Below are 13,781 nucleotides of genomic sequence, written 5' to 3'. Positions count from 1 at the left end.
AATAATCTGAGGGCTGTACCAGAGTAGGAAGTTTTTTCTTCACATCTTTAACCCGGGCCCCAGGGAGGCAGCAGACTTCCCCAAGAAGTGGGTCCGGTCTATTGGGCCTTCTCTTCCCTTCAGGAGAGTCTCCTATGACAATGACCCGTCTTTATGGAAACGGTTTTGACGCAGGGCATAGGCCGACTTAACCTTGGTGAGTCCTCTAAGCTAGATTAACCATCGTCCTCGTCATTGTTCGGTTCCACTTGCAGAACCTCATACCCGTTATGCAAGGGCATCTGGGAAGGTGGGGTGGTCACGGAGGAGACAAGCCTGCTGCACCGGGCAGGAACTTGTCACCATTCCCCCCTATCCCTTCAGTCACCACGTTCAGCCAGGTGGAGAGAGGACAGGGTAGTCTGTGTTCAGCAGAGACCTCTCCTTAGGAAAATCAGGGAAGAAACTTTAGGAAGCTGGACCGGTTTAGAGCCCGGAGGGCAGACACGGTCAGAGCACCCAGGAGTCAGGAAAGGCACGTTCTTGACTCTGCATCCAGAGGAGATCAGCTGGATGAGCGGGGCACGGTGACTGGATTTAACCTAAAACGTGGAAGCTAATGCAGCAGAAAGACGTGTTTAGGCTCCAGTCCTCCAGAGAGTTGGCTGCAGGGTGCGGGGTGGGAGTTGTGATTTGGACAGGCCATCTCGGCCAGTGAGAGACCCATCCTGTGGGAGCTGGTGTGGCTGGGGGGAGCTCCTCTGAGGCGTGGCTGAGACCGTCTTCTGCAGTTTCACGGTGGACCAGGGCAGGCTGTTCTGTGGGGCGGTGGGAGGGCGTGGAGCTGGGACCTACAGAGCGATGGCTCTGTGCTGTAAAAGCAAGTAAGGGCCAGATGATGAGTCCTGGGTCCTGCTTCTCCCCCTACCGCAGGCTTTCTTTACCAAGGCCGTTCCAGAGGGACTGAGGTTTCCCTGAAACCTTGTGTGCTCTTTGCCACCAGGAGAAATGCATTCTGCCGACGGGCTCCCTGGACAGTGAGGATGACAGTGAGATGCTGCTGCAGGTACCAAATCCCCTCTATCTCCAGAGAGAGCTCTGGAGCTGGAGATGCTGGCGAGGGCCCTGCGCACAGCTCACTTGGGTGCAGGCAGCGGGAATGGGTGGAAGGAACCTTTCTGTCGGGACCGGGCTGCCCGCAGGTGGGGCTGTCTGCTCTCCTTCCTCCTGATACCGAAGGCTTGCTACACTGGGAGCAGATGAAAACCCTTCTAAAGAAATGTTCTGAATAGTTGTGTCACTGCAGGTGAACGTTGTATTTTTAAGGAATAAACATTTTTTATGGGCAGATCTTGGCCCTGCTGCTTTCTTTTTCTCACCTAGCTTACGTTGCCTGCTGCAGGAAGGGAGGTGCTCCATCCCAAGTTCTCTGCCAACATGGGGCTTCACTTTACTTGTAGCAAATTTCCAGAGCATTCACAAATATCAGGGCAGCAAGTGATCAGTGGCAAATGGCTACAAAACGCTCCCTGCTTCCTCTCCAGCCTCTTCTGATGTTTTACTCAACAGGCAGTGAATTCAAAGTCTGTGACCTCCTCCTTCCTTCTTCGAAGCAGATGGAGTTTGCTGATTGTGGCAGTGTTTGGGGTGGACATCTGGTGCAGCACAGCAACACCAGTTTATACTTGGTGACAAAGACGGACAGCGAGGAGATGCACAGAGAAAACAGGAACTCGGCAGCCTCCACAAAGGTGCAACAGCCTGCAAAGGTGGTTCCCGTGCAATGGCTGCATGTTTTGGAGGCAGCTGCAAGCCAGGCTGTGGCCCCTCAAAATGCTGCTGCTGCTGCGGGGAAGGAAGCAAGTCGGCTGGTGGCAACCGGTGCCTGCTGGGTAAGGAGATGCAGAGATCCCTTGGGCAGCAGGCAGTGGCAGAGCCAGGTCCCAAATGAGCAGGAGGTGTCTAGTTTAAAAGGGAGCCTGCGGATAACCCAGACCCTCCTGGAGAAAGATGCTCTGGAGATACAAGAGGTGGGCCTGGGATGGGATGTGTCATGATGTGGGCATCTGAGCGCTAGCAGAACATCGTGAGGGACTGCAATGCCCTGGAGGGCAGGAGCCAGGAATCATCTCATGCTCGTTAGTGAGCAAGTCTGAGCATCCCGGGGTTTGAATTACTACATAGAAGCTGGTGCTAGCAATCCCACGGGGGACAGGAGGGCCACCAGGGAGTGGACATCCCATTCAGGACCCTGCCTGGCACTCCTGGCCGAGTCCTCGAGGGGGCTGGGGGACCCCTTTGAGAGGAAAGCTGTCCTGTTAGCATCAGCAGCAGTGAGACAAGTCCTAGATGAGGCCTGTCACCCCAGTGCTGTGACCTGGCGTGCATCTCGGTGGGCAAGCCTGGAGCAAAGGCAGGGGCTGCAGATGTTTCCCTTCTCTTTGGGCGTGGGAGCAGAGATGGTCCTTCATTAAACCTCATGCTGGCAGTCACCCTCTTCTGCGCTGCACGCAGACCCCCGCAGAGCAGTCGCTGGATGGCTTCCCGGGGCTCTGCACCATGTCCTCAGCTCAGCTTCTCCCAAGCTGTGGCCAAGGCTGCAGCGGGACTGGGCAGAGCTGGGGCAGCACAGCTCTGCCCGGGAAACGTGCTGTTGCACCCCTGTCATCACCATGTCATGGACCAGGAGCCCGGCTGCGGTCCCCGAGGTGCTCGTGGGCGTGTTGACGTTCAAGGAGGTACCAATTTTGGGTGTTAACACGCATGTCTTGTGGGTTGCCTTAGATCTGTAAGGCTCTCTGGGGTCTGTAACCACCCACGTACAACACGTTGTACAAGATGCTAGCTGTACATCTATTCCATCAGGTCTGTGAGCTCTTCAATGCCAGAGCTTTGCAGGGGACCCCTGTGGTCCCTCAGACCCATCGTGGGATGCGGAGGGCAGCCACGTGCCTGGCCCAGCCTGCCCATGCCTGACCGTACTGGGGACTTGGTTATTTTGAAGATGCTGTGATGGAGCAGTTGAGAGGTCTGCCTGGAAATCCAAGGTGAAAACCATCCACTGGCCCTCATAGACCAGCACCCAGGCAGCAAATTTCCCTTTTAGGTTTCATCTGCCGGAGCAGCTGATGCTTCGGTAGGTGTCCTAGTTACTGGTAGATAAGAGCAGGGAAAGCGTGGGGACAGAGGAGAGAGATTGAGCCATGATCAATCACCTGCCAAGGCATAAACACTGTCAGGCATGGGAGGTGCTGTTCCTTCCCATCTAACCCTGCCCTCTCTCTCCACACAATGTTTCTGGCTCTCATTTCTTTTTGGCAGAAGATTCACATTCTCATCACCCCTCTCCTCCCCTCGGCCGCGTTCAGCTGCAGCGTCTCCTCTCTGTCACTTCTCCGCTTCTCCTCCCGCCAGCAGGCAGGGAAGGTCCCCCACCCGCTCTACGGGGCTGTGTGAGACATGGTGGAGACACTGCTTTGAAAACCCTCATCTTGAAGGAAGAGAAGAGAGCCCAGGCTGCTGCTGGTTGTGCTGCGAGAAGAAAACGAGGAAGGTAAATGTCAGCCCTTTGTTCCAGCTGGGAAGAGGGTGACTTTGCTGCTGAAAATGGGGGAGCAACTGCAGCTCCTTGGGAATAGAAGGGGCAGCTGAGCTAAGCCTTTCCCATGAGATTTCCTTAAATAAGCTCTAGTCCTAAAAATAAGCAGGGAAAGTCATTGCAGAGAGGAATTGCCATGTTAACGCTCCCAGCGAAAGGCATTTTATTTCTGTTTTCGAGTTAGTAAGATTCCTTCTACGCCATCCCCCTCTGAAGGGGGATTTGCAGTACTCTGGCTTTTACCCCTGCTGCGTACTGGTGTTTTCCTCCTTGCCGCCCCGCTGCCGTACGGGGCTCTGCAAGGCATCGCCCATCTCGGGGCAGGGACACCCACCGAGCTGCTGTGCTGCCATCAGGGAGTTGGAAGTTGGTGGTGGTGGTCCCCATCTAGCTTGCCCCCATGAGCATAAATACACGCTTGTTGCAAGAAGTAAGGCCAGGTTTTTCGGGGTTAACAGTTGAAGCACGAGTTTATCAGAAAGCTAGCGATGGTGGCATTTTAGAGGACTATTCTCATAGCGCTTACGGTAGGGCCAGATAAGCAGCCGCCTGCCCTGACATCTCCTTCCTGCTTTCCCTCTGTTCCGCTCCTTCTCCTAATCGGGTTTCCTCCTCCTTGCCCCAAGGCAGCCACATCCTCCGTGACACCGCTCCGACCATCCCTCCCGCTCAGGCAGGGGCTGTGAATGTGGGCTCTGCCCGGAGCTGTGAGCTTCGCCTGCAGAAAGGTAATTTCCTTCAGTGTGTCTCTCTCAGGGGCTTGTCTGCCCGTCCACAGCATCTGCTGGCAGCAGAGCTGCTCCCGTCCTGCCGGGAGGCTCCTGCTCAGGCACCGCTTCTGCTTGGCCCTCATTTCTGGCATGGCAGAAACACATGAGCTGTTGCAGGCAAGCGGAGATGTTCTTCCCTGTCAAAGGCAACGTTTATCTGTGCCCCCGTCTCCCACCCAGGCTACCCCAGGGGAGTTCATGTCCCAGGATCTCTGTTTGCAAAGCTTGGTAGGACCAGTTAGTTATTTTAGTTTAAGACTGACCTCTCACAGACAGTAAATTAAATACGTTCCTAAAGGGCTGCTTCTTCCTTCCGCAGATTTTTTTTTTTTTTTCCTGCAGGATGAAAGTTATGAAAAGCCACATATTGCGTTCGAGGCTGATTGCTGAGCTTGCCTTGGGAGGGAGCGCGTGGAGGGGCAGAAAGCTGAGGGGCGGCCAAAGCAAGCTTCAGAGCCTAAAGGACAGCTCCTGATGCTGTTTAATAATTTAATAATGAAAAAGCCCCTTTTCAAACCAGACATGAATGCCTCCACGGCCTGTGCTTCACCTAAAATTTAACGGGGTATTGTGACGCTCTGGCCCCTTTGCTGATGCATCCCCTGAGCTCCAAACCCCGGCTGGGGGTCAGTGCTGCATCTGGCTGCCTGCAGGATTAGCTGCCATGTAAGCAGGATTGTACCAGCCCTTCCTGGGTGATTTACCCCTGAGTCCAGCGTATGAGACAGTCGTGGGCACCCGGGTACCCCAGTTTTAATGGTCCCGAGGTGTTGAGCTGTGCTGGGAAGCTGGGCTATGCTGCATCTCGCGTTTCTCACCACGTCCATGCTGAGGCACGTCGTTTTTGTAATAAACATCAAATGTTTCAAGAATATCTTTGTCTTTAGCTGAATTCCTTTTGGTGTGCCCTTCTGGGAGTTCATAACAACTTTTTTTTTTTTTTTAAATTTATGTAACTTGCTAAATATCTTTAGAAATTGAAAACCTGGCCAAAAGAAACACTGCCCCAGACAAGAGCCTTCCCTGGGCACAGGGGATGGAGGTGGGCAGTCAGTGCTGTGCTGAGGCTGATACAAGAGCCTGTGCAGACTGCCTTGTCACGCTCCTGGGTGTTCTCGCCCTTATCACTGGCTCTAGGAGATTTCCAGGTGTTTCTTTTTCATTATTGCCTTAAAGCCCTCTTTGAGAAGGCTCCTTTTGGAGCCTGCACTCTGACCGCGTCTTTTCTGTGTGCATGCTGATGACCTTGGTTCTCTCTTCCGTTTACTGCTGCTTTTTGCTCTTTGGACTGTGACTGGGTTCGCTGGGTGCCGGGGAGGCGTTGCGGGGTGCGGGCTGGGGGCAGGAGGAGCAGCCACAGCCCCTCCACCCTCGGCACTGCAGCAGGCACCCAGGTTAGTGTGGGGCGAGGAGCTGGGAGCCAGCACGGGTCCCTGAGTAGCCTCTCCAGCAGGCTGCAAACAACAGGGAGAGCTGCCCAGAGATGCAGGAGAGGGGATGGGGTGTTTGGCCATGACCTGCGTCGGGCTGTGGGCTGCAGCCAGCCTGTACTGGGGGTAAAAGCATTGGTGAGGCTTCGACAGCACTGGTCGGTGCTGGAAGTGTCTGATTTACAAGAGATGAAGCTCCGTGTTAAGTATTAAATTAAGAAAGAAACCAATTTAAAATGGGTGAAAAAGGCAGAGAAGAGCAGCTTGCGAATAAAAGGGGGCCGTAAGTCTTATTTAGTGGGATGTGTGCTGCTTTTCAGGTTTTAGGAGTTTTTTATGACGTAAAAAACCAAAACGCCAAAGCTCTCTTCTCTTCACCCACCCTGGAGGGAAACTGCTACACCCAGTGTTCTGCAGAGTGGGAAGCATCTGTCCAGCCTTTCCCCACCTGATGGAGCACGCTGTAGGAGGAGAGAGGGAGCGGCAGCGTGCACGCAGCCCTCCCCACGCTGAACAGCCACCATAAACCAGCCTGAGTCAGAGCCATTCAGGGCTCTCTCAGGAGGTCACCGCTCCTCAGTTACCTCTTACGCCTCGGCATCCAGCATGTGGTGGGATGTGGGTGAAGGAGAGGAGGGGTGTACATCTGCACAGCATCCTCCGAAGACCGGTCTGAGGCTGGTATCTCGTCCCAAGCCCCTTCCACCCAGAGCCCACGGTTTTGCTTGTGTTGAGCTGCAGTCGGGGTGGCCGGGAGCAGCGTTCAGCTGATTGGTACGAAGATGGGCTGCTGGGACCTGTTAACATAATGCCAAAAGGTTCAGGCCCCCTGACTTGGTGGAGCTCGTTGGAGGGCAGGGGCGAAGCAAGGGGGGTGTCTGGGGGGGAGCTGGGAAATGCTCAGGCTGCCACAGCAGCCAGGAGGAGCTTTTCGTTAGGAGCCACTTCTTAGGGGAGCAGGAGGGCGAAGAAAGTCCAAGTCTGAATGTATCCAGAATTGATCCCAATGTAGCCGCCCACACCTGCAGCTGAGGGTTAGGTCTGCAGGCGCAACGTGAGGACACGCTGGGATGGAGCCCCTGGCTCCGTGTGTTTGTTGTTTGCTGAGCAGCTCCCGGGTGGGAAGAGAAACGTGTTGGATACGGTGTCAGACCAAGCAGGGCAAAGCGCTACTTACTGCAGTTTCCCTCACACGCATTTTTGTTGCGCTTTGGAACACGTTGTGCCTTCTAGGTTTGGTCGGGAGATGGTTGGACTTGCCTCCATCCTGACTTTGCTCACGGGGAGCGTGGTCTCGAGGCTGATGCCAGCCAGGGGCTATATTCCCCTGGTGAAGAATGGCCAAGTCCCAGCATCAGGACCACAGTCCCTACTCTGGCTAGCCAGGATGTGCCCCGTCTTGTGTACGTGAGCCTGATGGCGTTGGGCTTCATCTGAAAACAGATGGCAGCTAGAATTGGCCAGGGAGCTCTCTGCCAAGCACTGAGGTGCCTCAGGGAGCCTGTGGGGTCTTAGGAACCAGGGCTGAGGTCCCCCACGTGCTCCCTGATGCCTCCAAGGCCTTTGCTTGGAAGGTCAAAGTGAGATGGTGTGGCCGGGGCACCTACAGATCAGCTGGCTCTTCGGTGAGATGAAAGAGGGCCGAGTGTCTCCTGCACTTGCAAAGACACCCTGTGGCATCTTCAGCAGCTTCTCTCCTAAAGCAGACGTCTCTGCGATGCGCTCCTGACTCTTTTATTTTTTCATATATATGTTTTTCAGAGGACCTTTATCTCAGCTCTTCCGCCAGGACAAAGCACCAAAATGCAGCCTGTGCCCCTGCATAGCCTTTCGGAGTTGGAAAGAGCCAGTCTGCAAGAGATTGCTCTCTACCAGCTGCAGGAGAAGCTGCTTGTTGGAGATCTCAGCCTGGCTAAAGGTAGAGGACGGGAGAGGACGGCTCCTGCTGAGGGAGGGCTGAGGTCTGAGCCGTTATTGCTACTCATCCCCACGCCCACGCTTCATAACACAGGATGATGTTTATGGAAAGACATCTGAGACACATTTTGGTCCATTTTATTTTTTATTCCCTGCTTTGGTCTGAGCCTCAAAGGCTTAATCAGCCTTTTGAGGAGGGTTTGTGTGTCCATAGGAGTGTGAGAATATGACCTTGCCTGTTGCCTGCCTCTGATCCCCCTAATCCAAACCGGATGCAATATGACTTGGCAAGGTCTTCCACTGGGACTATCTTAATGCCGTTGGGATGGGACAAGCTTTACTTCTGGATTAATGTCCAACACAAAGTCCTGATGCTGGGATGGGGCTTCTGCAAGGCTAGAAGACAAGCGACTGAAATTAATGGGCAGATAAATATAGACGCTCCACAGGGACTGAGCTCCTCTGTCCTGGCCTACATAGACGTACAGGCATTGTCTGGGTTCCCATAGCTGCCTGCGTCCCCCAACATCTGCACATCAAACCAAGCAAGCATAGTGAGTTGGGGATCAGCTGACTCCTTCCCAAATTTACTCGTTACTCAAGAGTGGACAGACCACCTTGAAATGCCTCCTCTGCCCTGGGCTGTATTTTGGCATCCCAGTAGGGCAGGAGATGCCCACAGCTCACCAGCCCTGGGGTCGCGTGGTACCAGCAGCGCGGGTGCAAAGGGAGCTCGGGGGTCTCCAGCCCCACCACCCGCTCGCAGCAGGGCTGTCGCCAGCACCAGCCCAGGGCAGCTGGGGCTGGGACCTCCCAAGGATGGAGCCCCGCATGTCTCTGTGGACCTGTTCCAGGGAAGGAGCGTTTCCAAATGTTCAACCTCATACTGGATAGCAAGTATTTACTTGGGGCGACATCCAAGTTTGGCTTCCTGTCTTAATTAATACTTGGAAGATTTCATGCAATGAAATGGCTTCAAGAAGAGTAAAAGAGAGAAAGCTCCCCTCTCGTTCCCAGAACTCCCAGTTTCCCCAGGGCTGCAGCACCAGCCACCGCAGACTGCCTTTTAAGTCCCTGGGGGACTCTGACCACAAACAACCTGGTTCCTTTTTTTTTATTTTGAGCTGATACCGGCTCAGGCTTTCTGGGCGGGGGGATCCTGATGGTTTCTTTACTATCTGCTGCCTCGTGGTTTGTTTCCCTTAGGAACATCTGCACAGATTTAGAAGCGGAGAGTTACGCTGATGCTCAGCCTCAGCACGTTGTGTTACCCCTCCTGAATCTATGCTGACACAGTGGAGTTTTGCTGGCCTCTTGTTCCCTTAGCGGGGTGGTTTTTGTCTCCCGGTTGTTCTTCATCTTCCTGCTATTGGGTCATTTGAATGAAACAACACATATGGCGCTGCAGAATAATTAATGTAGGCTACTCTTTTATGCACATGTTGCTCATACCGACTTTCATAGCTTTCCTCTAAATCTTACAAAATAACCCAAACAATTATATAAGCTGTTTCTAGGAAGAGAATTCCTCAGGAATAAGGAGCACAAGCCAGAAAAGGGTGATGTGTCCTGGAAGGATTTAGGGTGGGCAGCGAATGAGTTTTCAGCTCATCGCTGCTGACTGCTGTCCCTGGATGTGCAACGTGGGGAATACTTAGGAGCGGGGCTTGCCTCTGTAGGACCAGTACGGGATTTCTGGTGGTACGTGTTTTGTCTAACTTTATTTGTCTGTGCTCTGTAAAACATTCACAAAAGCTCTTCTGGGGCTGTATTCCTTTTTCCAGCGTTGAGGCCAGACCTCTGAGGATAAATTAGGGTAGCTTTCTGAGTCATTAAGTAATTGGTAGGACATCAGCATTAATACAGAGTCATGTATAACATGGACACAGAATTTAAAGGTGGCCAGAACAGTTTTAAGCTACAGCCTTTGGGCAGCCAAAGTTTTTCCACGGCTCTTCCGTGTGTGAGAACCCATTTGCTGGCGGCTGGTCTTGGCCACTTTCCGCAGCCTCCCAGCACGTCCCACGCACAGACCGCGTTTGGCAGCTGTGGTACCAGGCGTTCCCTCTGGCGGGGCATGGCAAGCTAGGATGCCACCAGAAAGATCAGCTGGGGTTCATTTTGACTCTGTTTTGTAACGCCGGTTCATTTGCTGGCTGCCTGATGGCTCATAGGCACTAACCGGCAGTTTTAGGCGTTGCTGGATCGCACATCTGGATAGTAAGGCGTCAGTAAGCCCTGATGGAAGGAGGTTTATAGGGCTGTGGTCTGAGCCAGGTGGGGTGAATCCCACAGCTGGGGTGTCTTTAACCCACGGCTATGGTTTGGTGCCATGGGACCCCCCCCAGTCCAGATGCCTGGGTGGGGAGGGGTCCCTGCCTCTACTTTGGGAGGATGGTGGCCCATCTCTGGGGCTGTTTCCCCCAGGTAGCTGATGGCCACCGTGCCATCCCACGTGGCCTCATGCAGGCTCTCAGGGCCATGGCCACGCCAGGCCCACAGCGTCCCCCTGCCCGCGGGAGGTACCTGTGGCCGTGCTCTGCCTGCGCGGGTGCGGAAAGGCAAATGTCTTTAAGGGGAGGCTGTACTAAAACAGCCTAATGATGCAGAACCTTTGCTTTCTTTTCTCCTCATAGTTGGACCTAAAGGCAGTAAATCTATCCGCCAGAAACTGGAGAGCTTTTCAAAGGAGAAGAAAGGTGAGCAGCCTCCCTGTTACCCAGGTTTTGGTCCCTGCTCTCAGATGGAATTGGTGATTTTTGATGGGGCTGAGCCGGGAGGTGCCCAAGTTCAGCAAGGTGCTTTGTCCCGTCTTGTTTTTGCTGTTCTCCAGAGTGGTGTGTAACAATACGTGCACAGGCACGAGAGAGTCTGGAAGGGATGCATATGTGTGTGGACGGAATGTGTGTGTGCGTGAACGTGCATTTGTAAAGATGTACACATATGAGTGTTTCTATCTGCCCATTTTAGCCCTGGTCTCGCTGCTTCGAGTTCTGTTTTATTGTCCCTTGAAGGACGTCAGCCACAAACCTGGGGAAACCAGAAGTGTAGAGCACAGCCAGCTGGGAATGAGCACTTCCTAATTTTCTCCGCACCAGTACAAAGTCCACTCAAGGAAATTATTGAGCAGCAGTCTGATATTTTACAAAATGGATTTGTGTCTTGTACTCCGGTTGCCAAACCCCTTGGCCCAGGGTGGTCTGGAGGCTGGAAGTAAGGAGAGCTCTCCTTGCATCTGCAAGGAGGTATGGAGGGGGAAAGTTATTTGGGAAAAATGTCATTAACATCAAGACTGTAACTCTCGAACAGACATAGCGGATGCAAACCCTGTAGAAAACTGGAGGTTATAATTTGGTAAGAATCTTCTGTATCAAATATTTCTGATGATTTATGAAGTCTCCGCTTCATAGGTGCTATGTCATCTTCGTGAGACTGTAACCAATAAAAGGAAGGAAAGTTCAGGAAAAACGGACAGGCTGCAACAAGCACGTCGATGGAGGCCAGTTTTCCTCCATCTTCCCAGCTCCCCTGTGTCTCCTTCCTCTTCCTCCAGCACGCCACCTCCCACGCCGTGCCCTCCCTGCTCGGCTCCCTGATTGCCCTGCACCCGGAGTCCCACCGTGCAATGCCCCGGGGCTTTCCAGGGGCAGCAGCTCCCCTTTGGGTTTGCCCAGGTCATTGGGGATGCTCTTCCCACCCACCCCAGGCACTCCTGGCTCCTGGGGAGCTGGAGGAGGAGCAGGGAGCAGGAGGGGGACAGGGCACGCAAGGGCACTGCTAGTTACAGGGCTGCCGTCCTGGATTCAAGCTACAGATCTCCTTGTTGTGCATTGAATCGGTTTTACACGTTGTCCTCTTCACTCTCCTGCTGGTGGTTACCTTTACGGTATCCTGGTATTCCCTTCTGTTGGTTAATTATTTTATCCAGGCGTGCACGCATGTCCCTGGCAGCTGGGCTGTGCTAGCGCAGCTCCCTCTCGATTTTCCTGCTAGCAATACTTTTCCCTTTCTCCCGTCTTTTTCCCTAGACTGTTCTCCTCAGACTTTTGGGATCCCGCTCTTCTAAGTCATCGCCACTGACCGTGCCTACAAGCAACTGCAGGAAGCAGTGAAGAAGAGCCGCCGGCTCTGCCTGGAGGTGGAAACGACAGTGATGAGATTTCGGGCTCAGAGGCAGAAGAGGTCCCCGATGGGCAGGAGCTGTGTCCTGGTACCCTGCGGGGTCTCCCCAGAGGAGCCGCTTTCCCCAACTTTTCTCGACAGCAGCTCCTGGAGGCAGCGAAGGGTACGACTGCAAAAACGGGCTGCGCTGTGATGGTGCTGCAGGCTGGGGGAGGCTCTGACTTCAGCAATAAATATGGTTTCTCAGGGTCTTTTCTTAAGGAATGCGAGTTATTCGTGCTGCATGCTGGGTCGGTCCCGGTCTGCCCTCAGGGAAATGGGATGCCCCTACTTCCCCCAAGAGATGGACGGTGAGAGGTGGGACAGGCTTTACTTGCTCAGCAGTTACAGATCCAAGGTTACCAGGAGGACATGGCCGGGCAGCCAAAGGTAGGTAGGGATAGGAGGAGATTCATCATCAGTGGCATGGATTTTTCTATTCCTCCACTGCGTCACATCTTGGTGAGCAGCGCTGTGAACAGATATGACTTCTCCAAAACAGCGTCGCCTCTTTGGCAATGTCGCGGTTGGAGACTGGGCCTCGCACTTGCGAAATGCCCACCAGAAGCTGTGGCCGTCGATGGGGGGTCATGTTGGCTCCCTGGCCACGCAGCAGGGAGAGACCCCTCGCTGCTGTGGGGACATCAGCTGTGCCTCTGAACTGGTCTGCTTTCAGCGTTGACTACCCCTGCGTCAAAGGGCAAGGAAGATTGCGTGGCTGGTCAGCCTCGGCCACCTTCTTGGCTTTAGTCCCCCCTGCGAGGGGAGGTGGGTATTAGGCTGGGTTTGGTTTGCCTCATCTCTTTGGAGTAGAGACCCACGCCTGCCTCTTGCTAAGTGCCTGTAACCCCTGGTGTAAAGCAGCTCCAATGCAGGTAACTAAATCCAGTATATTGCGCAGTCAAAGGTGAAAGATTTGGGGATGTTTCCTCTTTCCCCATGTCTGCGTGTGGTGTAGGGTCTGCCCCAGTAGGAAGGCTATGTTTAGAAACACCTCACACTAGGACCAGTGCACATAAACGAATGCATATGAGATGAAAGGTGTCTCTGTGGCTCTCTTGCAACCCCCAGACAGGCTCTGTAGACCTCTGTGTTCGTTTGGAGGTGATGCCTCCCTTTCCCACAAACTTCTGAGGTCACGGCAATGACGGTGTACTGGGATCTTGTGGGGTAGTTCCTGCCACCCTGCGAATCACCTCTGCTTCATCTTAGGGGGCGATGTCCGTGGACTCCATCACTGACCTGAGTGACAACACTTCCAAGCTACTGGAGGCGCTGCAGTTGTCGCACCCCCACGAGCTGGATGCACGGAGAAGCCTGGGCAAGAAAAAGATGTTGAGCCTCAACCCCATCACCTGGCAGGTCCCACGGATTGTGGATAGATGTTGCAAACACATTGAAACACACGGTAAATACGCATGTCTCTCCGGCCAGATGGCCTGTCCCACAGAAGGTTGGTAAAACCCATCATACGTGGTGGGCTGGGGCAGTTTGGCCCGGCCATTCCCCGAGGCGGGAGGAGGCAGCTGATTCCTGGGGCAGAGTATGCTCCCGAAAAGCCGCCCGGGGAGAGTCCTCTGGGCCGGGTGTAGCATCTGGGCTGAGAAGTGAATGTCACGGCATGTATCGGTGACCCATCTCCTGGTGCGCTCTGGCCTTAACCCCCCCTGCAAATCCAGCATCTAGCTCAGAGTGACTGTACAGGTGAGCTCTCCTCCCTGACCCACAGACAATCAACCCCAGAAAATCTTATGGCTCCGAAACTTTTCTTTTCACCCCCTCTGCCAGGAGCGGGGAAGGACGCGTTGCCTCGCTTGCAGTGCAAGAGCACCACTTCCAGGATGTTGAGGTGCTCCAAGGACTAGTCGGGGCGGCAGGGAGTTGTGGAAATGCAGAGCACTAACCTGTCTGTCTCCCAGGTCTCCA

General features: G+C 54.0%; 1 protein-coding gene across 1 annotated transcript in view; it reads left to right on the top strand.

Moving 5' to 3' along the window:
* Window positions 1–11,187: 11,187 nt before the first annotated feature.
* Window positions 11,188–13,781, top strand: part of ARHGAP36 (Rho GTPase activating protein 36) — an 11,076-nt gene continuing 8,482 nt past the window's right edge. Inside the window, exons 1-3 of the mRNA XM_009334706.1 lie at window positions 11,188–11,314; window positions 11,762–11,979; window positions 13,068–13,263. Coding sequence (XP_009332981.1) covers window positions 11,188–11,314; window positions 11,762–11,979; window positions 13,068–13,263 — 541 coding nt within the window. The remainder of the gene's footprint in view (window positions 11,315–11,761; window positions 11,980–13,067; window positions 13,264–13,781) is intronic.

Source organism: Pygoscelis adeliae, unplaced genomic scaffold (genome assembly GCF_000699105.1).
Source record: "Pygoscelis adeliae isolate BGI_AS28 unplaced genomic scaffold, ASM69910v1 Scaffold412, whole genome shotgun sequence".
Taxonomy (NCBI): domain Eukaryota; kingdom Metazoa; phylum Chordata; class Aves; order Sphenisciformes; family Spheniscidae; genus Pygoscelis; species Pygoscelis adeliae.
Note: the sequence above shows the minus strand (reverse complement) of the source record. Positions and strands in the feature narration are given on the sequence as shown.